Source organism: Ovis aries, chromosome 20 (genome assembly GCF_016772045.2).
Source record: "Ovis aries strain OAR_USU_Benz2616 breed Rambouillet chromosome 20, ARS-UI_Ramb_v3.0, whole genome shotgun sequence".
Taxonomy (NCBI): domain Eukaryota; kingdom Metazoa; phylum Chordata; class Mammalia; order Artiodactyla; family Bovidae; genus Ovis; species Ovis aries.
Window position 1 is genome coordinate 16,511,224 of NC_056073.1, and position 26,952 is coordinate 16,538,175.

The window sequence follows — 26,952 nt, forward strand, 5'->3', positions numbered from 1 at the left end:
TCAAATTGATTTTTTAAAATTATTTTTTAACATGAAACGAGATCATATGCTCTTTTATTAAAAATTTCACTTTGATGCTTAGGTTTGTTGGGATTTATATGTTTATTTAATTTTTTGGGTGCATGGCATGTGGGATCTTAGTTCCCTGATGAGGGGTTAAATCCACATCCCCTGCTTTGGCAGCGCAGAGTCATAACTACTGGACCGCCGGGGAAGTTCCACTCAAGTTGATTTGATGGCCACTGAGCGCCCCTCCAAATTGGCTGCTGGTCCCTCTGACATGTTTCCACTGTGCTTGGAGCACTGCCTTTTAATTTCTGGGAAACCATGATGTTCCATGTTCATCTTTCACTTTCCTGCCCCTGCCCTGGAATTCCGCCATTTTAGGGGCCTTGCTCTTTCTAGTGGAGAACAGTACTTAGAAGCCAAGATCTGAGCACTACATATTCATTGCTACTGACGTTGTCACAACTGGGACTTACATATGTGTACACATTCACAACATCTGTAGCTGTCTGTTATCTATATATCTATGTTAAAAACAGTGAGTTCATACTGATACTTCAGTTCTAATCCAGGACCACCAGATTCGTTATTCAAGTCTCCTTTTCCATATTTATCACTCCCTTTTCTAATAGTGAAGAAGCCTGCCACATAATATATTTGCTTATTTGCCCAGTCCTAGAATACATAGAAAATAGTTTTAGAATCACTAATTCATGGGCTTCCCTGGTGTTTCAGAGGGTAAAGTGTCTGCCTGCAATGCAGGAGACCTGGGTTTGATCCCTGGGTTGGGAAGATCCCTGGAGAAGGGAAAGGCTACCCACGCCTGTATTCTGGACTGGAGAATTCCATGGACTATATAGTCCACGGGGTTGCAAAGAGTCAAACACAACTGAGTGAATTTCACTTATAAATTCATTTTAAGTGCACATTTAAACATGAAATATTTAAAATGTGCATTTAACTGTAAAATAGTTGATAAGCAATTTGCCATCTCTTTTAGAAAAATGACGAAAGACAATATGGTGAACTAGAGAACAGAAAACCCTCTTGCTTACCAAACACTCAGAAACTTCATTAAAAGGAAATGTACTACTCCATCAACAGCAGTTCCTTGGGTGGTGGAATTACAGATACTCTGTTTTCTTCTAATTTAAAAAATTTACCCATGGTAGAGGAGGTGATACCTAGAAAACATTTATCAACATATTGATGCATTTTTTAAAAGAGTAAAGCTTCCCATTGGTAAAAATTAGAAACAGTTCCAAAATAGCTTAGAATGAAGAGTAAGCCCTCCCCTTCCAGGTTTCCCTACCAGAGGCCACCAGTGTCTCTGAGTTCTTTCTCTTTCTCTTCCCCCAGACATCCTTTGCATATTCAGCACACGTCACATATACACTTAACTCTGCAACACACCGTACCCATTTCCATACCCATTTTTACTTAATTAGATAATTTGAGGATCTCATGATATCTGTATATATTGGTCTACGTCATGTTTATTATAATTAATTATACATAATCAGCCACAGCATGGTCATTTCCTTTCTTTTTCATTTTTTTCAATAATGCTTCAATGAAGGGGGGAAAAAAATCTCTCTCTCTAACTCCCCAAAGTTTCAATTATCCAAAGGTAACAAGAAGCATATTCCGGCAGCTCCAAAGTACTTTTTTGTGACTTAATCTCAAAGAACATTGGGAACTAAATCTTGCATTATACCCCATGTGTTCTGCTCTAGGTTTTCCAGAACAATTAAAATATCAGGTATTTTGCAATAAGGAGGACATAACCTCAGAGGCTACACAAGCTGGAAAAGTAGTGTTGAGGTGCCGTCTAACATTTACACTCCCAGGAAATCCAGAAGCATAGTGACTCTTTTTACTTTATAATTTCTGTATAAATTACCTTATAGAACATTGTAAGGAACAAAGATACCATTATCAAGGGCCTTCAATGTTTATTTACTTGGGGAAATTTCATTTAGCAAGTTTTGATACCATAAAGCGTTAATATTAAATGAGTTTTAAATATAAACTGTATTTATTTTTGCCATCGATAATACACTTATTTGGTTCAAAATTCAAAAGATACAGAAAGTTGTGTACTACAGTGAAAAATTTCCTTCCTCCTATCGCCAGCCACCCAGTTGCCTCTAGTTTAACCAGCTTCTTAAAGAGTGAACCTAAGTCCCCGCCTCACCTTTTCTTTTATGAAAACTTTCAGAACCACAGAAAAGTTGGGAGAGTACAGTGGACCTCTGCAGCGAGATTCGCTACTTGTTTGTGTTTGGCAGCATTTGTTCTGTTTGTGTCTGGATGTCTCCGGTTCTCTCTCCAAACACAGACACAGACACACACACACACAGACACACAGACACACACACACACAGACACAGACACACACACTTTCCTCTGAACTATTTGAAAGTAAGTTGCAAAATGGCATGAGACGTGACCACTAAATTCTTTAGCAAGTATCTCCCCAAAACAAAGACTCTCTTCAACACAACCTCAGTATCACTATCATGCCCAGGAAATTTAACATTTGTGTAATAACATCATCAGATTTCTTCCTGTTGAGCCAGTAACACCCTTCATAGCAATGCCTCACTCTGGAGAGCACTGATCACTTACTGTCCCGTCTCTTTAGGCTGTAGCAGCCTGGATCAGTTGTTTCAAGGGGGGCCCTCAGCGCATTGACTGATTGTTTCCTCGTGGTTGGAGTCTGGCCAAGTGGCTGGCATATAATGTTTGTTTGTCCCTTTATGGGTGATCACTTGGTTCCCGTGGCCCCCCTGGCCAGGTTTCTCCTCGAGGTATTCAAAAGTATCTTATTCCAGTACAAGGAAGACATAATCTCTGGGACGGTGTTTTGGGACTATGTGACCCTCTTGTTTCTCAGCCTTTCACCATTGACTTCACTGATATATAATACATTAGTGATTGTAAAATGATTTTCTAATTATCCTAGCTACTGTTAGTGATTGAGATTTTTCCAAAAAAGAGAGCTTTTCTTCTTCTCACATTGTATATACATGCGTGCTGCTGCTGCTGCTGCTAAGTCGCTTCAGTCGTGTCCGACTCTGTGCGACCCCATAGACGGCATAGAGGCTCCCCCGTCCCTGGGATTCTCCAGGCGAGAACACTGGAGTGGGTTGCCATTTCCTTCTCCAGTGGATGAAAGTGAAAAGTGAAAGTGAAGTGGCTCAGTTGTGTCCAACTCCTAGCGACCCCATGGACTGCAGCCTACCAGGCTCCTCCGTCCATGGGATTTTCCAGGCAAGAGTACTGGAGTGGGGTGCCATTGCCTTCTCTGGTATATATGTGTATGTGTGTATATGACACTATGAAATCATAGTTTTTTTTTTCTTTTTATTTTATTTAATTGGCTAATCCAGGTCTTAGTTGCAGCATGTGGGACCTAGTTCCCTGACCAGGGATTGAACCCAGGCCCCCCTACATTGGCAGTGTGGAGTCTTAGCCACCTGACCACCAGGGAAGTCCTGACATTGTAGTTTGTTTTTTCATTCATTTTAACACTACTTATTATGGGGAATTTTATTTACTTACTTGTTTACTTTGGCTGCATCAGGTCTTCATTGCAGCGTGCAGGATCTTTATTGCATCGTGTGGGGTCTATCGTTGCCAGGCACCGACTCAGTTGTGGTGTACAGGGTCAGTAGTTGTGGCCCGTGGGCTTAGTTGCTTCACGGCATATGGGATCTTAGTTTCCCAACCAGGATTTGAACCCATGTCCTCTGCATTGCAAGGTGGATTCTTAACCACTGGGCCACCAGGGGAGTCCCTGTGAGGAACTTCAAACATGAACAAAAGTAGACAAGATAGTGTATTGAACCCTCATGCTCAGTCGGCTTCAGGGCTGACCCACTCATGGTTGCTTCTGTGTTATCCATACCTGACTCAGGCTTCCCTGCCCAGTGTTATTCTGAAGCTAATCGAGACACAGAAGTTCATCTCTAATTTTTTAGTGTATTTCTCTAAATATCGTGTATTTTCTTTCATAGTTAGTGTTGCAATCTATTGCTTTCCTTGTTCTTTTGATGCTTAAATCCTCCCCAGTTTGGTCAGTGGAGGCGAGGGCTGCTTAAGATGGGTTCTGTACTTTTTTCACCTCCCCACCTCCTTTGGGCACTCTATGGGACAAGACGTTATAGGCATGTCTATGATTTCCTTGCCTCACACCTAGAATCAGTCATTTCTCTAAGTCATTCTCTGTGAATTTAAATCTCTTCCTGCAAAGAGTCATTTACAGGACTTAGGCTTTCTCATGAATGCTGCTGCTGCTGCTGCTAAGTTGCTTCAGTCATGTCCGACTCTGTGCGACCCCATAGACGGCAGCCCACCAGGCTCCCCCGTCCCTGGGATTCTCATGAATGGATTAATATTTTATAAATCACTGATTGAAGCAGTTTGCAAGAGTTTAGCCTAAACAAAGTAAGTCCAACTCTCTTTAGATCCAGGCAAGAATACTGGAGTGGGCTGCCATTTCCTTCTCCAGGGGATCTTCCTAACCCAGGGATCAAACCCAGGTCTCCCACATTGCCGGCAGACCCTTTAACCTCTGAGCCACCAGGGAAGCCCCTACTAACTAACTAACTATAAAATTCCCTGAGAACTTTGTGTGAGAGATTTCTGGAGTGGTCACCACTGAAGTCTCCAGCCATCCCTGCCCCTCCCTAACTCCTTCCGCATCCAGCTCAGCCTGCCTACCTTACCATGGAACCACTGAATGCTCAGACACTCAGACTTCATAATCTAGGTGTTCTTGCTTTTTTCTCTTCCTTCTATACTTTTAGTAGGTTATTAAATCCTACAAATTCTTCTTTGAAAGTCTCATATCCATTCTTCCCAGTAACAATGAAAGTAATAATATTATTAACAACTGGTACATACCTTGGGGCCACAGGTAGCATTATTGTTCCCATTTTGCAGTCAAGGACCTGGAGGTTCAGAGCATGGGCGAATTGCTGTAAAGGCAGACTTCACCTGCTAGCTGTCTTACCGCACTGCCTCCCATTGCTCTGCTTTCTGCATCCATACTTGGGGCTAGACTTTAAGAGGGACAGCAGTATAATGGGTAAAACGAGAGTTGGAATAGCAATCAGAGCTCACTTGCAGGTCATCTTCTGCCAGTGACTGGTTTTGTGATCCAAGTTCATATCTTAAATTCTGAGCCCTTGTTTTCTCTTGAAAATGAGGAAACCCTAGCCAAGCCATAGAATCATCTGGGGAGCTTTGTAAAAATATAGATACCCCCATAAATTCTGACTTAAATGGTTTGGATTAAAGGCTCTAGGCATTAGCGTTTTCCAAAAGCTCCTCAAGTGATTCTAAAGTGCAAACAGGAAGAAGGGCCAATGAGTAGATGGTTCCCAAGGCCCATCCGTATTGTCATTAGGTGGCTATCACCATTGCCTGAGTGATTAATCTGCCTTCAGCCTCTTCCCAAAGTCTGGTTTATTCATCTTGCCAAAACATTTGTTCGATGACCTAACCCACATCATCTGGGAGCTTCTCATTGCACAGGAAAAAAGTACAAACCCCCACCCTAGCCCTTAAGCTGAACTCAAGCTGAACTCTTCAGGTTAGCCAGGCATGACCCCTCATGGTTTCCCAAACAGGCCAGACTCACTGTGAGCCCCAAGCCTCTGCTGATGGGTATCCACTGAATGTCCTTTCCTGTCTTGCCTGACGGCTTTCCCTCCATCAGGGCATCCAGACTTCTGAAAGAGTGAAGCCTTTCTCACACCATCCATTGATCTCTTCTCTGCACTTTTTGTTTATACTGCCCACCAGGTACATAACCACTCGCTGTACTGTTTACTTCATTGATTCATTCGTTCAGCAGTGTACCAGCACCTGCGCGGCCAGCCCTGGGCCATACGACAGGCTGTTGCAGGGCAGAAGGCAGCGGACAAGCTGACCAGTATTCTCAGTGCTCTGGTGGGAGCAGCCCAGAGCTCCAGGCTCCAGAAAGGAGCCTCTCACCCAGATGGGGCAGGTTTACATGAAATAGTGGTTTCTGACTGAGCCCTCCTAAGGGAGAAGGAAGTCATCCAGCAAGAAGGGGTCTGAGTCAAGAATGTTCAGGCAGTAGGATCAGCAAGTGCAAGGCCTTGGGCAGGGAAGAGAATGTGGTTCTGCAGGGGAAGGAGGACAGGTTCAAGTGAGGCATGAAGATTTAGGTGGGAAAGGTAAGCAGACACTAAATCCTACAGGACCTTGATGCTGCGCCACGGAGCCATCAGGGTGTCATAACCTAAGCCTGACATAGTGAAAACCGACTCCGCCTGGGTGGCTGTAGGAAGGGCGAGAAGTGAAATGGATTTGAGGCAGGTTAGATATAATTTCTGATTGATTGGCTGGAGTGGCAGAATAAGGGTGGCACAGATTCCTGACTTTTTTAAGCCAAAAAGTTGACTTAAAACTCAACATGCAGAAAACTAAGACCATGGCATCTGGTCCCATCACTTCATGGCAAATAGATGGGGAAACCATGGAAACAGTGAGAGACTTTATTTTGAGGGGCTCCAAAATCACTGTAGATGGTGACTGCAGCCATGAAATTAAAAGACGCTTGCTCTTTGGAAGAAAAGCTATATGACCAACCTAGACAACATATTAAAAAGCAGAGACATTACTTTGCCAACAAAGGTCCATTTTGTCAAAGCTATGGTTTTTCCAGTAGTTATGTATGGATGTGAGAGTTGGACTGTAAAGAAAGCTGAGGGCCGAAGAATTGATGCTTTTGAACTGTTGTGTTGGAGAAGACTCTTGAGAGTCCCTTGGACAGCAAGGAGATCCAACCAGTCCATCCTAAAGGAAACCAGGCCTGAATATTCATTGAAAGGACTGATGCTGAAACTCCAATACTTTAGCCACCTGATGTGAAGAACTGACTCATTTTAAAAGACCCTGGTGCTGGGAAAAACCGAAGGTGGGAGAAGGGAACAACAGAGGGTGAGATGGTTGGATGGCATCACTGACTTGATGGACATGAGTTTGAGAAAGCTCTGGGAGATGGACAGGGAGGCCTGGCATGCTGCAGTCCATGGGGTCACAAAGAGTTGGACGCACTGAGCAACTGAACTGAACTGAACTGAGATTCCTGACTGACACCCAGGTTCACTGAAATAGAGAACAGGGGAAGCCATCGTGGTCTGAAGGGAAGTTCTGAGTTTAGTGTAGGATGTTCGTCAAGAGTGGGGTACTTGGGTGACAGCGGAGTTGTATGGGAAACGGCTCCGCATGCTGAAGCAGAGGGTGAGATGCCAGCTGAAGTGGGGCTGCCTTGCGTGTATATCACGATGGAAGCAGCCGGAGGGGAGGAAATGCATCAGGAAGAGCATGTCAGCAGAGAGGAAGAGTGGCCGCAAGAGAACCCTAACACACTTCAGCACTTGGGGTGGACGCAGAAAGACAAGTCCACAGTGAGACTCAGGATGTTCCAAAAAACCGAAAGGTCTTGGCAGTTTGGAAGCTAAGAAAGGAAAATGAGGCAGGCAGGGATAGCTGGGGCCCATAGAGTTGAGTGTCACTGAGGGGCTGGTGGAAGTCAGGATGGGACTGTTTCTGACATATTTAGCAACAGGGAGGCAGTTGTTGACCTTGGTAACATTTGTTTCCATGGAGTGATAACGTGCAGAAGCCAGATTATAGATGAGGGGAGATGAGGAGTGTGGTGATGAGCATGGACAACTTCCAGGAAAATGACAGTAACTGACCCCGCAGTAGCTCCACAGATGTGTGGAGTCCAGTGGGTGATTTGTATAAGATACGGGAAAGCCTTGACCTTTTTTCCAAAGCCTTGGAAAGGAGAAGGACATGAATTCCAGGGCATCAGTGGGATTCTTTGTAGAAAAAAAAGGAGAGATGCTTCTGCCACTGTAACAGGGAAGGGGGGAAGGGATGACTAGGGATCAGGTGAGGTCATATCTTTGATAGTAAAAGGTGGAATGAATTCTCACCTGGCTTACAGGTTTGAAAACAATGAACTAGCCTTCAGTGGAAAATGAGCAGGGAGCTAGCCAGAGAAAGAAAGGGTTACTGGTCAGGCCTGAGGGCCTGAGATTGGCCACCATAACTGTGGTGCACTGATGGGCTGGGTTTGGGCCCACCTGGGTGTTCTCTGGCTGGTGAATGTTCAGAAGACAAGGCCTGTAGCGGTATCCTTCAGCCTCCCTCTTTGATTACCGTGGTATGGTGTATACAGTGAACGCCCAAATGTCTTAGTCAAGGTACTTTGGGTTGCAACTATCAGAAACTCACTCTAACTTGTTTAGCAAAAAAGAAGAACATCTCATGGAGTGCAACTCCTTTATAAGGGTCAGAACCAGGCTCTCTGCTGTTCCCTTGGCCTCTCCAAGATGACATGTGCCTACCTCTCTCCTTCACAGTCCCCTCTCCCTCTTCTGGCCCCAAGTGGCCAGCCCAGGCCAACGTCACAATATTTGCCAACCATTTAACAGGGACTGGGAAAAGAGAAAAAAGAAAAACAGAGACTAGCAAGTGCAGTGGTTTCCCCACCTTCAGAATACATCAGAATCCACTGGAGAGCTTTTTTTAATAAAGGATTCCTGAACGCCACATTGGATTTCTGAACCCATCTTTGTGGATGGAAACCCAAAACTTTGTCTTTCAGAAGCTCCCCCAGGTGATCACAATTAGGGTATAAACCTGCACTTGAGAACTACTGCTGTTAGGTGCCCACCTGCTCCCCCCATTCTCAGTTCCAAGGAGCATCTGATTGGCCCACCGTGGTTCAGTCAGCCTTGACCCGAGGAGCCAGTCGTGGGTGACCTGAGGAAGCAGCCACATGGGGCCTCTGCTGCTCTGTACAGAGCCTTTGTTCAAATTAGGAAAAAGTGCGCCCTGAGCCGAAATAAAGAAAGGCACCCCTAGGAGGGAGAAGCTGCTCCCTGGCAGGGTTGGCAGTTTCCACGGGAAGAAGAGGTGCCCCTGCCCTGGATTCTAGCTCTGCACATCCTCGAGCCCTGTGTATGCCCACCACCCTGGCTCCACCCATTTCTGTGGCAGGGGGCAATTCCCAGAGGAGGGCGTGGGCTGGGAAGATTCCCAGTGCCCTCCCTCATTCAGCAGATGCCTGATGCTATCATCTTGCTAGTTTGTTGTGGGCTCTTACAAAGGGTACCACAGAGCTGGGGGCGGATAGATTCTGTACTCTGATTCATTGGGGGATTTCTCTGTATTCACATGGTATCAAGATAATGCAGGATCTAAAGAGTTAAAATCATACACTGATGTGAGCAGAGTTCTTGGAGCCAAGTTCGCAAGAAGATAGCCTTCAGTAGCTTCTCTATTGTAAAGAAAATATATTTCAAGAGGAAGGTATCTCCTTAGAGCTCAGGAGAAAAAGACCAGAATGATCAATTTTATTTCTGGAAAAGACTGTCAGTTGGGGGCAACCTAAACTTGGGAGTGGGGAATGGCAGAAAGTTGTTGGCTGCTAGGGAGAGCTTTGGACTAGGAGGAAGCAGGGACCCCTATAACTTAGGCTTCTGTGGAATTCACTCACTCATTTTCATCTAATAGCGGTTCACCCTGTGCTCGCTGTGGTGTCAGGCCCTCTTCTGGTGCTGGGGATTCAGTAGTGCACCAGACAAAAGTCCTGCCCTGAAAATCAGGGGACTGGAAGCGACCAGTGACATCTGGAAACAGAGCGGGCCTGTCGGGCAGCAGAGCTTTCCAAACATACAGACCTGGTGAATGGAGGTGTAACCCACATTCCCAGTGGATTGCTATTCTGCCATCACCCTGGCCCACCCAACCTCCATGTTACCCCATGGACCAGCTGGGGAGATCATTCCAGTCCCCAGCGGAGGCACACAGTGAGGGGCACTGGCAGCAGCTGGAGGATGAAAATGCGCTGATGCCAGTGTTGAGCCCCGACTCAGGTGGGCGAGAGGCCTGTGAAACACTCATACCAGAACCTGCTCAAATGAGAGGTACCCTGCGGGTAGAAGCCTTGCTTTCAGACACAGTGGCAATTTATGCCCTTTGCTGTTACTGTCGTTTGGTCACTAAGTCATGCCCCACTCTTTGCGACCCCATGGACTGCAACACACCAGGCCTCCCTGTTCTTCACTATCTCCCAGAGTTTGCCCAAGTTCATGTCCATTGGGTCGATGATGCCATCCAGCCATCTCATCCTCTGTCACCCTCTTCTCCTTTTGTCTTCATTCTTTTCCCAGCATCAGGGTCTTTTCCAGTGAGTTGGCTGTTCGCATCATGTGGCCAAGATATTGGAGCTTCAGCTTCAGCATCAATCCTTCCAATGAGTATTCAGGACTGATTTCCTTTTAGGATTGACTGGTTTCATCTCCTTGCTATCCAAGGGATTCTCAAGAGTCTTCTCCAACATCACAATTGGAAAGCAGCTTTGACATTAGATTAGATTGTTCAGGGTATTTTTTTTTCTTGTTACTCTTCTATATTATGAAAACACACACACACATTTAGGAAAATAAAGAAAACATAAATGTACAGCTACCAAATAATTATAAGCAAATACCTGTGCGAGTAACCACTCAAGAAATGGACTGTTCTCAGCACCCACACAGACCACCTCCTCCTTCCGTGTGTCTCCGTAACCCAGCCCGCTCCTGACTTTCATGATGATTTCTTCTTTGCTTTTCTTATGTACTTTTTAAGTTTTTTTTTTTTGTGGCTATGCTGGATGTCTTGTGGGTATTAGTTCCCAACCAGGGATCAAACCCGAGCCCTCGGCAGTGAAAGCTCGGAGTCCTAACCACTGAACTACTGGAGAATTCCCTAGTGTTACTACTTATGTATGCATGGATTTTGTTTTATTTGTCTGTTTAATAGCTAAGAGTCATTCAGGGTCGTGACTGATGAATAAGTTGGGAGATCAGGCTGTGTAGTGAGTGCCATTTACTTATTCGGTTTTTCAAAGTTGTATGCTCTTAAGCAAATAAGGATGAAATTCTTCTGTTTCACGTGAACTAGGCCTATTGAAAGAAATTCCAAACATGTTGTGTCCTGGTAGCACTGCTATGAGGACTTTGGTCATAAAAATGTATTCCTTCTGGTTCATCTATTCATCTGTTGATCTCGTTATTTCAGAGTCCCGTCTAGAATATAGCCTTGCCTTGTCAGACCACATTTTCCCAACTTTTATCTGTTTTTTTAATCCAAAGTGGTACCTTTCTTTCTTTCTTTTTTGACCACACCTTGCAGCTTGTAGGAACTCAGTTCCCCAACTGGGGGTTGAACCTGGGCCACAGCAGTGAAAGCCCAGAGTCCTAGCCACTAGGTCAAGGGGGCCCTTAGTGTTTGTCTACTGGAAATACTTGTGAGGAAAGCCGCAGTCCTCCCTGCAACATGGATATCCTCCTTGTGGCTTCTCTGCAGTAGGAGAGTGTGGAGTTCTGTTCCAGGGGAAACTCTGAAGACTGGGAGGTTCTCCCCTGTGGTGTTCTCACTAAGAACATATGACTATTGCCTGTAGACTTAGGAGATGCAGGTCCAAGCTTTCCTGCTAATGGAAAGATGAGCAAGGTGACCATTTCCATCTTTGTAATGACCTCCTCCAGTCTCTCTTGGATGATGTCAAATCCCTCTTCATTTTTGTATTAGAAAAAGGAGCCAAATAGATCATTGTTTAGCATAATTCACTGTTTAGAACAGAAATATTAACATATCTAGTTAACTGGATTGTTGGCTAGTGACCAGGCATTACCCAGTTCTGTGAGCGGCCACATGTGAATGGTTGGTGGGAAACTTTTCCTTAGGCCAAAGTCACAGGTCATCAGCCATGGAGATGGTGGCACTGAATCATCTGCTGGTGTACGAAACTGAAGGAAAAGCTGGAAACACTGCGCTGTGAAATAGTGATGACGTAAAGGATTAAAAATTGGGTGTGGTTTAGAAACCCACCCTTTATTGTACGTGCGTTGTGTGCCCAGTCGCTTCAGTCGTGTCCCGCTCTTTGTGAACCTATGGACTTTAGCCTGCCAGGCTCCTCTGTCCATGGGATGCTCCAGGCAAGAAAACTGGAGTGGGTTGCCATGCCTTCCTCCAGGAGATCTTCCCATCCCAGGGATTGAACTTGTGTCTCCTGCATTGCAGGCAGATTCTTTACCACTGAGCCACCAAGGAAGCCCAGAAACTGTTTATCACTTTTAATGCATTATAGAGATAACAGATTTTTTTAGACCTAGAACTTGTTAGCCCTTAAACATCACCCAGTTCATCTTCCTTATTTATAGAAAAACATATAACAGTTTAAACATCAGATTAATTTTTCTAGTCATATTTTGCTCAGACTAATATTCAGTTGAATTTACATTTCCCACCACCTGCCACCTAAGGCTGTTATTTCACGAACCAAAGATCTCCCAGACAGCAGGGGTGAGAGGTCCTTCAGATCATCTACACAGCAAACAGCAAGTGTTGACAATAGACTTGGGGTTGGCACTTAGGCCCTGGCTGGGTGCTCAGCATTCCTGCAGACCCGGAATAGTCAAGGTCATAATCCTTGCAGGTGTGATAAAGCATTCCTGAAGCTAGAAACTGTTGAGGGGCAGAAACTGAGTTCCAGGCTCAGCTCTGCATCTGAGCACCATGGATACAGGAGTTCCAGGAGCAAGAAAGCAGCTGGTGTCAATGCACTCTGCATCCCTGAATGGTGTCAAGAAGACTCAGCGTGCCTAGAGGCTTGAGGGTACTCTTTGCAGTTCTCCCAATGTGACAGGGAAAATTGTTTTGTAATCTAACCTGAAGGAGATGCAGGAGACTCATTAACTGGCTTGGTTGGCATTTTAAGTGATCTTTTAAAGCTTTTATCATGGATTTAATTTTTCCATCTTGGCCTTATTTTTCACAGGCTCAGAAAAAAAGCTTGAATCAGACTTCCCCCATTTCTGCTTCCAAGACCACAGATGGCCTGAGGCCAGCGCCCATGCCAGGCCTCTTGAGCACCGCACTGCCAGGTCAGGAGCCCCCCCTGAGCTTGCCTCAGTCCGTGCCCATCTTCCCAGGGGGCACTCTCTGCACACCCGTCATCCTGCATCTCTTCCACTCCGCTTCACCTCTGCTCTGATCCTGCCTGCCTTCTGTGTCCCTTCCACCTGAATTATATACCGTGCTGCATCTGTGCCATCATTTTATATAAAAAATGAGAAATTAAAACACCTCTGTTAAGCTATGTTCAAAAAGTGTGCTGCTTAGAAAGAGTGAAATCTAGTATTTTGAAAATAGTAAAATGAAAATAGTATCATATGGCACATGTGACTTTGCGGCTATCCTCGTGTTGCTTGGTTTAGGTATATTTAGAATTCACCCCTCTGAGACAGAAAGTATCATGGGTCATGTCTCCCATTGTTTCTAAAGCTTTGAACACCCACACTGCTCAGTAAGTACCAGAAAAGATGACACTATGAACACGCATAGCCAGTCCCATTTGGGCCTCCCTTTCCTGAAGTTGTGAGTATTTGGAGGTTCGGCGGTACTGACAGATCACTGGCTCAAGGCCTGTTCTGTAGACCTTAGATGATTGGAAACTGCAGCATTGACAGCTTTTATTTATTACCATTCAGGGATGTGTTTATTTCTATGTGTTACGTAAATAATCTTTCATAACCCTTACCTCTGCTTTTTGCACTTTGGTAGATAAATGTACTTCCTGCTTTCCTTTCTCATAGCCAACATCCATGATAAATTTATTTCAGCAAGTTCAGTAATGTATGTACATTAGACTCTAGGGGTTACCTGCCAGGCCTGATTTGCTGTTTCTGTTGAATGTTGTCTCATGTGTTCATTCTAATAGGGCAGGATTCTGGAAGCAAAGTTATACCAGCGTCCTTAGGAACCACACAGCCCCAGGAAAAAGTCGTTGGATCACCTCCTGGCCAGCCAACGGTGCAGGTAGAAGACAGTTTGCCTGGCTTCTTAATGTTCAGTGTGATTGAAAGAAAATGTCACATCCCCTTCTATACAGTCAGCCCTGATGCCCTGTATGCCCACAAAAGTGCTCGCTGAAGACCTTCCCCAAGGGCCAGGTCTTGTCATATCAGTGTTTCTAGGATGAATGCATCTATTCCTTACGTACTTTCAGTGCTATGATTTCTTCATGAATCAATGAGATACCAACAGTTGTCCACCTGAAACTATCACAACATTATTAATCAGCTGTACTCCAAAACAGGTTTAATTAAAAAGGAAAAATTAATCCTCAAGAGCAAAAGTAAATAGAATGTGTCCCAATATAAAATAGTAATACATTAATACATTTGTTTAAAGAAATAATTTATAGCCTTTTAATTACATTTTAGCTGAAAAATTCCATTCTGATTTTTCTTGGAAAATGTATTCATGTGAAAATATTAAGTACTTATTAAATAAAACAGTGCAAAAATTTATCTTTTAAAAATAAAAATGATTTTGAATACAAAATAATATACCAGCAGCCAACACATAATAGGCACTCAAAAATGAAGTTTACTGTTGAATGATAATGACCATTATCTTATCAAAAGTGGATCTGTTCCTCTTAGTTTTACTAGAGATTTCTTCCCCCTGTCAGAGTGTAGGAAGTAGTCAGACTCTATGGTCTTTTAACTCATCCACTGGTCTAAAAAGGAAGAAACAAATTTTTTGTCTTCCATTTTCTAAGGCCTTAGTTTCTTTTCCATCAGTTTTACCAGTTAATAGCAAGGCAATGGCACCCCACTCCAGTACTCTTGCCTGGAAAATCCCATGGACGGAGGAGCCTGGTGGGCTGCAGTCCATGGGGTCGCTGAGAGTCGGACACGACTGAGCAACTTCACTTTCACTTTTCACTTTCATGCATTGGAGAAGGAAATGGCAACCCACTCCAGTGTTCTTGCCTGGAGAATCCCGGGGACGGGGGAGCCTGGTGGGCTGCCGTCTATGGGGTCACACAGAGTCAGACACGACAGAAGAGACTTAGCAGCAGCAGCAGCTTAATGAAATTTGTGATTGTCTGGGCCTGCCTGGAATACTCAGTGAAGGACCTGGCTCGGTTCTCAGGCTCTGGCGTAAGGAGTATTTGTTCCTTACTGTGGTCTAAGAAACGCCCTGCTAGATCACACACCTGGACTGGATGTGACAAGAGCCCAGATGTGCTTGCTCCCTCACTGACTACTGAGAAGATGAGCTGAAGACTATCTACTGAATGAATGTTCAGCTGGTTATGAAGCTGGCACTTAAAATATTGTTTTTCAAAAACACAATGAAAGGACTTCTCCGGTCATGCAGTGGCTAAGACTCTGTGCGCTTCCAGTGCAGGGGTCCCAGATCGATCCCTGGTCAGGGAATTAGCTCTCACATGCTACAACTAAGAACTGGTGCAGCCAAACTAAAAACAATAATGAGCATTTAAGGGCTTCCCTGGTTGTCCAGCGGTTAAGATTCTGTTTCTACTGCAGAGGGGCATGAGTTTGATCCCTGGTCAGGGAAGTTCCACGTGTCACAAGGTGGCCAAAGGAAAAAATAAAAACATAATGAAGTGTTTGTAGAGGGAGCTGGGAATTCAGGCTGTAAGGTACAAGTGAATCCCTTCAAGGAGCTGGTAGCACAGCTGTCTATAATCTTGACACAGCGCAGCTTTGCTGCATGGGTCTGTGGGACTTCCTTGTTTCGTTTTCCAACGTGGCAAATTCTACATTCTTAGAGTGTGCTCTTGATAGAGAGTTGAAAAGGCTGCAGCCACAGTGACCTTTATGTGGAACTGTGTTCTGCTATGTTTCCTGCAGAAGGGACTAAGAAGAGGTGTGTTTTGTCCTCAGGTGGATGGCCATCCAGGAGGACAGAAGAGGCCTGCTGCCAAACAGCTGACTAAAGGAGCTTTGTGAGTCCCCTTCGGAAATGACCCATTTTGAATGTTTTTCTAGGTTTCTAACCTTCAACAAATAGACAACAGCCATCAGGTCACGATGCTATATGTTTTTAAAGTATACTCTGGAAGCCTTTCCCTATAGTTTGTTAGCACCTGTATATATATCAAATGTACTTTGAGCCTACTGCTTACCCTTTTGTTTTTAAGAATAGTTCTTTGTCTTCTTAGCAACCACATGCCCTTTGACTGGCCTCAGGGTCTCTGAGAAGCAGGGTTAGATAAATCCCTCTGTTCAGAACAGAAATGTTAACCAGAAGCTTAGCTGGCCAGTGGTGAGGCTTTGCCAGGGTCTGTGTGAGCACCTGCACTTGAATGGTTGGTGGGAACATGGTGCTTTAGAGGCCAGGGTCATACTTTGAGACTAAACTCAGGGTCAGACTAAACTAAACCCACCATGATGTACAGAGTATAAAACTATACTGTAGATGATAACATCCCTGGATGTCTCATTGTCTTTGCATACAAATGACCATTGTGATTAGATTTCTTGACATGACTCAACACAGCCATCGGCAATTTCTCTCTCACAGCATTCTCCAGCAGTTACAGAGGGACCAAGCCCACGCGGTGACGCCTGACAAAAATCAGTTCCGGTCACTCAGCGACGCGGTGCAGAGGCTGCTGTCCTACCACGTGTGCCAGGGCTCCATGCCCACGGAGGAGGACCTGAAGAAAGGTAAGCAGGCTGGAGCCCCAGAGCGCCTCCTGGGGACACGGCCCACGGGAGAGCCTGAGCTCGTTGCCTCCAAATGGTCACTGGAGTACTCTTTTTCACCGCAGACCTGCCATCTTCCCAGTTTGTTTGGTTTCCCAGGCCGTGTTGAGAATTGTGACTTATTTTTCTCTGCATTCTGTGAAGGGATACCCAAATGTCTGGACATTTTATGGGCAAGTTTGAGGGCAGTGAATGCAGAACATTGTCTGGACTCTGGCTGCAGGGGGGACAGCCCTGGGCTAGGTGCTCTGCACAGTGATTCAGGCACAGTCCTTGCGTTTAGGCTGAGTACACGCATACCCTGCGCTGTTAGCATCACCTTTATGAATTAGATAGATGCTGTAGCCCTCTAAAAGCTTTGAGATTCCAAAGGCAGTCCAAGGCACTGCCCCACATCCAGAAACTGGCGAAACGTTTAGAGGCAACATCCTCTTATCCCACCTCGAGCTTAGCCCATTCCGATGCCTGGCCCTGCTGCCTGTCTCAGCCACGCTGCCCAGTTCTACTCTCCTTCCCACCACGTTCCCAGCCTGAACCCCGTTAGGCACCCTTCACTGCTTGAATCAGCCCCTCAGCTGCCCCCAGACTTGTCCTTCCGGCCAGGGTCTCTAACGGGAGCGCAGCCATCAGCCCACTGGGAGCTTCCCTGGGAGGGCCAGGGTGCTCTTCATCCTCATCCAGCATGAAATAGGGATGTGGAGGCTCTGAGAAGAGCGAAGTGGAAACTGAGACGTTTGGAGACAAAGGACAGAGCCACAGGACCGTGACGTGCGAGATGCCCTGGACCAGTTGGTGTGGTTACGGGAGCCTGGTCTGCCCAGCCCAGACAGTAGGACCCCAGTGTCTCAGTGTTTCAGGTTTTCATGCTCTGGAAGCAAGTGGAGGCTTCGGTCCCCTGAGCTAGTAGATGACTCTCTGTTCACTGATATTTGCTGCTGTGCTGTGTTTCATGGTTTTCTTTTATAGATGCTCTTAAAGGAGTTATGTTTTGGTTTCCTAATCAGAGTTAAAACAAGCTACTATTAAAATGAGTTTCTGAGAGCACATGCCAGTGAACAGGAAGGGAAAGCCGTGCAGAGGCATCGCGTCTAACCAAGGAAGAGCTAAACTAAGAGAGAAAATGGAGGAAGGAAGGGCCTAGTGGTTGATATGCACTCTCTCACTGTTTTTTTCCTCTCTCTCTTTTTAAAGTTGACAGTGAATTTGAAACAGTTGCCACTCAGCTCCTGAAAAGGACCCAAGCTATGCTTAACAAGTACAGATGCCTGCTCTTGGAGGACGCCATGGTAAAGTTCCACTGAGCACAGTTTGTTTCTTAAACTCCACAGGTCACAGCTACTAACTCAGAGAGAAAAACTTGAAGGAATTACATTTTCCCACCATAGTTTAAAAGGAACAGATACTTAAAATTGTAGAAAAACTTACCTTTGCCTGTATCTACTACTAACAGCAGCTGTGGGTTGGCCAAAAAGTTTGTTTGGGTTTTTTGTGCATTTTCTGTACGAACTTTTTGGCCGACGCAAATACAAGCACTGTGCTCTCCGTGATTGATCACTCTCAGTGCGTGCCATTGTTTTCCTGGTGCCAAGTGAGGAATTGGGGCTTGCTTACGTAACTTGCCCGACGTCATACAGCCAGGAAGTTTGTTCTGTAATTAGCAGAGATGGGATACAGACCAGGACCACCTGACCCCCCTCCATACTCCGATGCTGTCCACTGCCTCTCATCAACTGAAGAGGCAGGAGAGGACTGGTGACACTTGTGCTGAAGGTTGTTCAGAATAATATCTGAAGAGATGAGGTGACAGACATTAAAATTAGTTTTGTCTTGTTTTCAGTTGAGAGATCACTAACGTCATAAAAATCATGCTTCGTTTTAAAATGTACAACTTGATGGATTTTAATATGTTCACAGACTATGCAGCCATCAGCACCCCCTAACTCCAGAGCATTTTCAGCCCTCCAAATAGAAACTAAAATTGATTTTAAAGCACAGCGAACTAGAGAAAGGAGTAAGATTATCTCCGAAAATGATGGAAAGACCAAATCTATCTGAGATTTTAGAAGCAGTTCTAAAATCATACAGACTAATAAATTGGTCTCTTATAAGTGGCTTCTTTTTTTTCGGTTGCGCTGGGTCTCTGTTGCTATGTACAGGCTTCTCTCTAGTTGCGGCAAACAGGGGCCATCCTCCCGTCATGCGCAGACTTACTGCAGTGGCTGCTCGGGTTTGCAGGCTTTGGTAGTGTCGGTTCCCGGCCTCTAGGGCGCAGGCTTAGTAGTTAACGGCATGTGGGCTTCGTTCCCTGAGTCATGTGGGAATCTTCCTAGACCACAGATGGAACCCGTGTTCCCTGCATTGGCAGCTGGATTCTTATCCACTGTACCACCAGGGGAGTCCATAACTGGCTTTTAATTTGAAATCAGCTTTGAAAATTTACCTTGGAAGAGTAAGTGAACTCTATTATATATGTATACTGTATAGTGTAAATATGTATGTATGTTTGTGTTTACTTTATGCGTGTGTGTATATATATATATAAACAGGCATCAGTTCAGTTCAGTTCAGTCGCTCAGTCATGTCCAACTCTTTGTGACCCCATGAATCGCAGCACGCCAAGCCTCCCTGTCTATCCCCAACTCCCAGAGTTCACTCAAACTCACGTCCATCAAGTCAGTGATGCCATCCAGCCATCTCATCCTCGGTCGTCCCCTTCTCCTCCTGCCCCCAATCCCTCCCAGCATCAGAGTCTTTTCCAGTGAGTCAACTCTTCGCATGAGGTGGCCAAAGTACTGGAGTTTCAGCTTTAGCATCATTCCTTCCAAAGAAATCCCAGGGTTGATCTCCTTCAGAATGGACTGGTTGGATCTCCTTGTAGTCCAAGGGACTCTCAAGAGTCTTCTCCAACACCACAGTTCAAAAGCATCAATTCTTCAGCACTCAGCTTTCTTCACAGTCTAACTCTCACATCCATACATGACTACTGGAAAAACCATAGCCTTTACTAGATGGACCTTTGTTAGCAAAGTAATGTCTCTGCTTTTGAATATGCTATCTAGGTTGGTCATACTTTCCTTCCAAGGAGTAAGCATCTTTTAATTTCATGGTTGCAGTCACCATCTGCAGTAATTTTGGAGCCCGAAAAAATAAAGTCTGACACTGTTTCCACTGTTTCCCCATCTATTTCCCATGAAGTGATGGGACCAGATGCCATGATCTTAGTTTTCTGAATGTTGAGCTTTAAGCCAACTTTTTTACTCTCCTCTTTAACTTTTATCGAGAGGCTTTTTAGTTCCTCTTCACTTTCTGCCATAAGGGTGGTGTCATCTGCATATCTGAGGTTATTGATATTTCTCCTGGCAATCTTGATTTCAGCTTGTGCTTTTTCCAGCCCAGCGTTTCTCATGATGTACTCTGCATAGAAGTTAAATAAGCAGGGTGACAATATACAGCCTTGACGTACTCCTTTTCCTATTTGAAACCAGTGTGTTGTTCCGTAAACAGGCATACGTCAGAGCTATTGAGGGTTTATTTCCCCAGACCACCTCAATAAAGTGAATATCACAGTAAAGTGACTCACATGAACTTTTTGGTTTCCCGATGCATATAAAAGTTATGTGTACACTATAATCTGTTAAGTATGCAATAGCATTGTGTCCAGAACAAAAATGTATATGTCTTAATTTAAAATACTTTATTGCTTAAAAATGCTAACCATCGTCTGAGCCTTCAGTGAGTTGTAATCTTTTTGCTGGCAGAAGGTTTGAAATATTGGGAGAACAGAGACATGAAATAAGCAAATATGGTTCAACGTTTGCTGGGAAAATGGTGCCAATAGACTTTCTCCGTGCAGGGGTGCCACAAACCTTCAATTTGTTTTAAAAAAATGCAATATCTACAAAGCACAATGAAATGAGATATGCCTGTAATTTATATATATTCATTTTAAATTGTGCCACCAAAGTCAAACAGTTGTTCTTGCTTTGACAATCATTTCTGTAATACAACTGAGCTATCAAGAAGACTAACTGTCATTCATGAGAAAAGGATCATTTGGACAGATTTGGACAAATGAACTAATTATTTGGACAAATTATGTCTGCCATGAATTATGTTAAATTATTTTATGTTGAATAAATAAAACATAAATTATTTTATGTAAAATAAGAGTAAATAAGATTTGATTCTGTACAGCAAGCAATAATTCTAAGGAAAGCCTTAATACAGAACACGATCATGGGGCATTCCCTGGTGGTGCAGTGGTTAGGACTCTGCACTTTCACTCCCATGGCCCAGGTTCACTCCCTGATCAGGGGACTAAGACCCCACAAGCTGTGCTGCAAGGCCAAAACAGAATTATAGCGGAGCAAAATATGAAGTAAAAGCGTGTCTGAACAAAAAGATTTCCAACATGTCATTAAGCAGAGGAGGGAATAAGGAGAGAATAGTGCATATAGTTGCTTGTCATTTGTGTGCAAGAAATAGCGAATGAATAATGCAAATGTGTGCGTGTGCATACAGTGTCTCTGGAGGAGTCTGTCACGGCAGCGGGTGCCGACAGAGAGGGCCCTGTGTGGGTGGGAAGGCATTGCACAGGTCAGGCGAAGAAGGAAGGCTCACTCTCCACCTCCCCTTTTAGTACCTTTTGAAGTTTGTACCAATGTTGTAAATGACCTTTTCCCAAAAAATACAATTTTAAAAAATATGTCAATGATAAACACATTTTCTTCTCTGATTGCTTCCTCTGTCCCCCAAATGCAGCAAGATGTTCGCAGTTGTTAAAAGGCATCTGAAATGACTAGACTCTCTCATTTTTAGCGGATCAACCCCTCCGCTGAGATGGTGATGATTGACAGAATGTTCAACCAGGAGGAAAGAGCTTCTCTGTCCCGGGACAAGCGTTTGGCACTCGTAGACCCCGGTAAGAAATGTCAGAGTGAAAGCCGAGGAGAGCTCCTGCCAGGGTTCCGGGGCCGTGGCTTTGGGGAGACCGTCTGAACTGACCTTGTGGGATAAGACCTGAAGGTAGACCCTGGATTCCAGGGAGAAAAAATCCAGAGTTGAGAGCACAATATGAAACCTCTGAGAAGGTCTATGTTCTACAAAATCCAAACCGGAATTTGACATTTGGTTAACTGAGTCTTCTTCTCTCCTGTAAACTGACACTTCTCAATCTTTCTCTAGTTTTCGAGAACTAAAGTAAGTCAGAAGCCTTCCCAGAAGCAAGTAAACCTCAGCCAGTTATTGAGTTGTCTTACTGTGTGCCAGACCTTGTTGGGGGGGAGTCAGTGAGGCATGGTCCCTGCCCGTAAGCTATTGGATGGTAGTGCTCCTTGTGGGTACTCTGAACACCCCATCAGCTTCCTGCCGTTTGCATCATGCTAGAGTCAACCCACATTCCGCCTTTTAGAAATGGGTTCTCAGGACTGCCCTGGTGGTCCAGTGGTTACGAATCTGCCTGCCAATGGAGGCAGCATGGGTCCCATCCCTGACTGGGAAACTAAAATCCTGCATACCACACGGTATGGCCAAAAAATAGAAAAAAAAGAAAAAAGTATTCTCCATACTATTTTCTAGCCTCTGAAATTTTTAAATCCAATAACATTATAACAATTTGTGGAGTATGGATTTTCACCCATATTTTCACCATCCTATAAATGTTTTTATTCCTACAAGCTTTCTTCAGTTCTGGTTCCCACTTGTATATATCACTTACAGGTTGCTTTCATAGGGCACCCTCCAGCTGTGCTTCTGCACGTTCCTGGACGTGAACGACTGATTGAGAGGGCGGGGTGGGGCAGTCTGCACCTGACCCACTGAGGGGCGGCTGTCTAGTCTCACTGTCTCCTTCTTTCATTAACATCCTTTTCGTTCCCAATTGCAGAGGGTTTTCAGGCTGATTTCTGTTGTTCCTTCAAACTCGATAAAGCTGCCCATGAGATGCAGTTCGGCCGGAGTGACCAGCATGGCGGTAAAACAGCAAGTTCCGTGCATCTGACAGCCAAGGCCCAGAGCAGAGACCGAGCCAAAGCAGGCCTGGCAGAACCAATGAATCATGACCAATTTCATCTAGTGCCTAATCACATCGTGGTCTCCACAGAAGGAAACATTTCTAAAAAAACCGACTGCCTCGGCAGAGCACTGAAATTTGACAAAGTGGGCTCCGCTCAGTACCGGAGTGCATCTGAAGAGAAAACCAGCCGGAGAGACTCCGCAAAAGGCAGCGAGTGCTCCCCTGGGACTGAAGGCCACCGGAAAAACTCGTCCAGACCAGATCACGGTCCCGACAGCAAACTCTCAAGCCTCCTAGTAGATTCGCACCTGGAGATGACCTGTAATAGCTCCTTCCAGGACAAGACGCTGCGGAATTCTCCAAAGAATGAAGTTTTACACACAGACATCATGAAAGGGTCAGGCGAGCCCCAGCCCGATCTCCAGCTCACTAAGAGTTTAGAAACGACATTTAAGAACATCTTGGAACTCAAAAAGGCTGGGCGGCAGTCCCAGAGTGACCCCACGGTTAGCGGCTCTGTCGAGTTAGATTTCCCCAACTTTTCTCCAATGGCTTCGCAAGAAAACTGCCTGGAAAAGTTCATCCCGGACCACAGTGAAGGCGTCGTAGAAACTGACTCTATTTTAGAAGCAGCTGTAAATAGTATCCTAGAGTGTTAATAGCGCAGTCCTCCCCTCACCTGCCCCGAGACCCCGCCCCGGACAAGTTACATTCTTTCCTGGCAGAAGCAATGGGAACGGTCTCCTGTCTCCAGCCTGCTTGGTCTTTCATCACAGGTTATTCTTTCTAATTTCAGTCCCATTCTTTGTTTAAGAGCAATACTCGTCGTGGTTACAGGGAGATCCTTCAGTAAAGCTGATCCTTACTAGAAAGCAGTCTGATAGGCCCTATACATTTCAAGTGTTTTAAAAGTGCTTATCGTCATTTTTGTTGTTGTTTATTTTTTTCTTCCCAAACACTGTAATTTAATGAGATCACAGTACACTTGGCCCTAGGTAAAATTCTGACAATCATAAGTCCTTTGAAAAGAACAGACTTTATTAAAGAAAATCAAACAGGACTGTTAGAAGATACTTTTTAAAGAATATCCCCACTGCATCTCCAAATTTGGGCTTCGAGGGGGGTGGGTCTTGGGGCTGTCGTGGGCCAGGAGACCGCATGGCTCTCCCCTCGGCCTTCTGTGAGCAGTTAGTCCTGGCTACTCTGCTGGGACCCACAACCCCGGCCTCAGCACCTATAGCGCACAAGCAGGGCTTCCTGTTCATTCAAGTGCTTTTCTGATGCTCCCTGAGCAAAACCTCACCTCTTCAGCATATCCATGTTGAATTTCATGTAGGGAAAACTTTGTTTTGAGTTGCAGCAGCATGACTTGAGATAATCTCACCAGGCAAAATAAAGGAAAAATGGAAACCAGTTAAGTGGCACAGTGTACAGGGGAGGCCAGGATCGAGCCTTGAGGAATATAATATGTATATATGTAAAAGCATATATATTATGTTCACTGTTGAGAAAAAAAACAAGTGTTTTGCATTCTACAATTGGATCTAGTCAACATACAGTGTATGTTTTTGTTGGTTGCTGGGTTTTGTTTCATTCAACCTCTCTTCGCACCCCCTCCCACAACAAATAGCCAAGCGTCAAAAGCACTTTCATTTGAAAACTGTGTTATAACTTTTCAGTTTAAGTGTTAAGGGGACTTTGGCCTTTTTCTGCTTCTTCTTGTCTGAGAACAGTAGTCACACCCCCCGGCAGCAATCATTACCAAAACGCAGACAGACCAAAGGTAACCAGCCAGCCCACCACTGAAGGGAAAGGTCTGAGACCCGGATGCCCACTTGAGAGCCAAAGGACACGCCCTGTCATGGTTTGGCCCATGTTCATGTTCATGGGTGTGACTTACTGCTTTATTTATTGATACTTCTTTTCGGGGAGCTTTCCCCGTTTTCCTTTCTGTATGCCTGCCCCAGGTCCTTCCATTTCTGTTGTCACTTTCCTTCTCAAGGTCCCTGCAACCATCAGTGTCCCCCAGCACTGGGAACGCTACACGCGGCATTCCGTGCGTGCTGTCTGACATGCATGCGTGTGTCTGGGCTGTTCAGGCACAGAGGCTATTTTGGCTACAGAGTGTACAGTCACCCTCCGTCTTATGTAGACAGGCTCTCATCTCTTCTGTCCATCTCTCTGGCTTTAGAGGAACTCCCACTGGTCTTCACTCGAACACGTTGCCAAGATCTACTTCTGGCCTTCCCCAACATGAGGACAACCCCCTGTCGTTATGTTGGGCATTTCTTTTCCAGATTGGCCTGCAGTGGAAAGGAGGGCTTCTGATTCCTAGAAAATACAACAGAAGACCTAGACTCTGCCTGCCCCTTGTGCCCTCCCCCACACACACAGACAGAGAAATCCTGGGAGACTGCCAGTCTTCCGAAAGCAAAATACCTTCTCCCCACTCCCAGCCCTGAGCCAATAGAAACCAGAAAGTCTGGGGCATTTCACAGTTGCCATGTTTTCCTTATGTGTGCCAATGTCCAAGTTGCAGATTTCCCCTTTTTCCCCGTATTGTAACATATGAGAAAGATAAGTTGGTGTTGCCAGCTGGAACTTTCTGTTTGGGCAGCCCTGGGATAACACCCTGCTCTGAACCCCGTGATGTCACAGGCTCTTCTTCTCTTAGGGCTCATGCTTCCCTCGTTACTAGCAAGACTTTAAGGTGGTTCCTCCTGGTCAAATTCTTCTCATTGTGGAAATTTATACCTGGAAGCCTTCTTGGGGGCTACTGATGAGTTACGTTAATTACCGAATCAGTGGAATTCTTAAGAGACAAGGTAGATTCATGTACGTTTGTCACCGCTCTCCTTCCCTACCCTGCCCCGCTACCCCAGTCCCAGCTTTTCAGTCTGCCGCCATAAAGGGTTTGTAAAGACTCGACACTTGTCTTGAAAACAGAGAGCCTAATTTACCAAAATGAAACTTGTAAATTTTTGTGTCCTTGTGTGTAAGTTTACTTTTAACGGAGGAAAGGTTCTAGATAATGACAAATGACGATTACGAAATACATTTTACTCCTGTGATTAGGTCATAACTCGCGTGTCGAGGCCCCTCTGGTGGAGGGCGAGAGCTCAGCCTCGGATGGCCAGCATCCAGTTGTTAAGGTTCATTAGTCAAAGTTAAGTTTTAGAGCTACTCGTGCTCAGTAACAAAAATCATTTTCTTTTCTTTCTTTTTTTTTTTTTTTCCTGTTGTTGTTGTGGAAGAGTGTGAATTTGTTATTAAGCATTTGATTTTCTGTGTCCTTAAGTACTGCCTAAAGATAAAGCAAATTTTAAACTGGCAATTACGAAAAAGAACTATTTTAGCGCTGAAGAATTTAGTAGACTTTGTTAGATTAGGGAGGCCTTACAGACTGACTTGACTTAAAGAGGACGCGTCACTCACTGTCAGTGTGGTGTGGGCTTTATTTGCTTAAATACCTTCATTTGTATAGTATGTCTCACTTGAAATTGCTTTGTATACATTTTGTAAAAATATTTATAAAATGTTTTGTAAAAAAAAGTATAACAAATTGCAGTTTATTTTGTTATGTTGGATAAATACTGTTAAAAGAAACCAGTCAGTAACTATATTGTTAATCCATGGTTAGGAAATGTTTAGTTGGAGATTACAAAATGAAACAACCATTGCAATACAGCCAAAGATTTGGGAAAATGTGCAACTGTGATTGTCTTGATTTTGCAAAGAAGAATGGCTGCTTTTCCCAGAAGAAATGGGTAAGTAAGTGTCCAGCGGGCTTTCTGTTATTAAATCCTGTTACCCAAAACTAGCTCTGCCGGTGAAGGGGTAGGATTTTAATTGATCAGCCTTTCCAAACAGTTTAAAGTTGATCAGCGAGAAAGTTTAGTCAAGTACATGTCAGGCCTCCCTCCCGGGACTCCTGCCACATGGGCCCTTAACTAAGGAAGGAAAAATGAGGTCATTTAAAGGTCTCAATCTGCGAGAAATTTCCTGTAGTCATTATATTTATTTTGTTTCTGCGGGGACAAGAAGGCTAAGGGATAGGTTAAAAATGAAAAAGATTAAGAACTGTCTGACATGAGGCTTGTTCTGGAATGAACATGTTTCCCTTTGGCTTCACACATTTGACCAAATTATATTGAGAAATAACCCCTGTTATGTCTATAAAGTCAGCCCCAGGGGCACTTCTGAATTCCTATACTCCCTCCCAAGTGTAACTTTACTGAAATGGTCAGGAAAACTACCAGAGTGGAAACTTCGTGGAGTAAAAGTCTAAGACTCCTTACCTTT

General features: G+C 44.7%; 1 protein-coding gene across 9 annotated transcripts in view; it reads left to right on the forward strand.

Annotated features, from left to right (window-relative positions):
• The window catches only part of BICRAL (BICRA like chromatin remodeling complex associated protein), a 77,697-nt gene extending 51,342 nt beyond the window's left edge, over positions 1 to 26,355 (forward strand). For 6 of the 9 annotated variants that reach the window (XM_060403190.1, XM_060403192.1, XM_060403189.1 and 3 more), the window contains 7 exons: positions 12,890 to 12,995; positions 13,832 to 13,929; positions 15,813 to 15,874; positions 16,453 to 16,598; positions 17,829 to 17,923; positions 21,456 to 21,558; positions 22,522 to 26,355. In XM_060403190.1, coding sequence (XP_060259173.1) covers positions 12,890 to 12,995; positions 13,832 to 13,929; positions 15,813 to 15,874; positions 16,453 to 16,598; positions 17,829 to 17,923; positions 21,456 to 21,558; positions 22,522 to 23,309 — 1,398 coding nt within the window. In that variant the 3' untranslated portion in view covers positions 23,310 to 26,355. The remainder of the gene's footprint in view (positions 1 to 12,889; positions 12,996 to 13,831; positions 13,930 to 15,812; positions 15,875 to 16,452; positions 16,599 to 17,828; positions 17,924 to 21,455; positions 21,559 to 22,521) is intronic. The other 3 variants (XM_060403194.1, XM_060403193.1, XM_060403195.1) reach the window with 1 other exon arrangement.
• Positions 26,356 to 26,952: the final 597 nt, after the last annotated feature.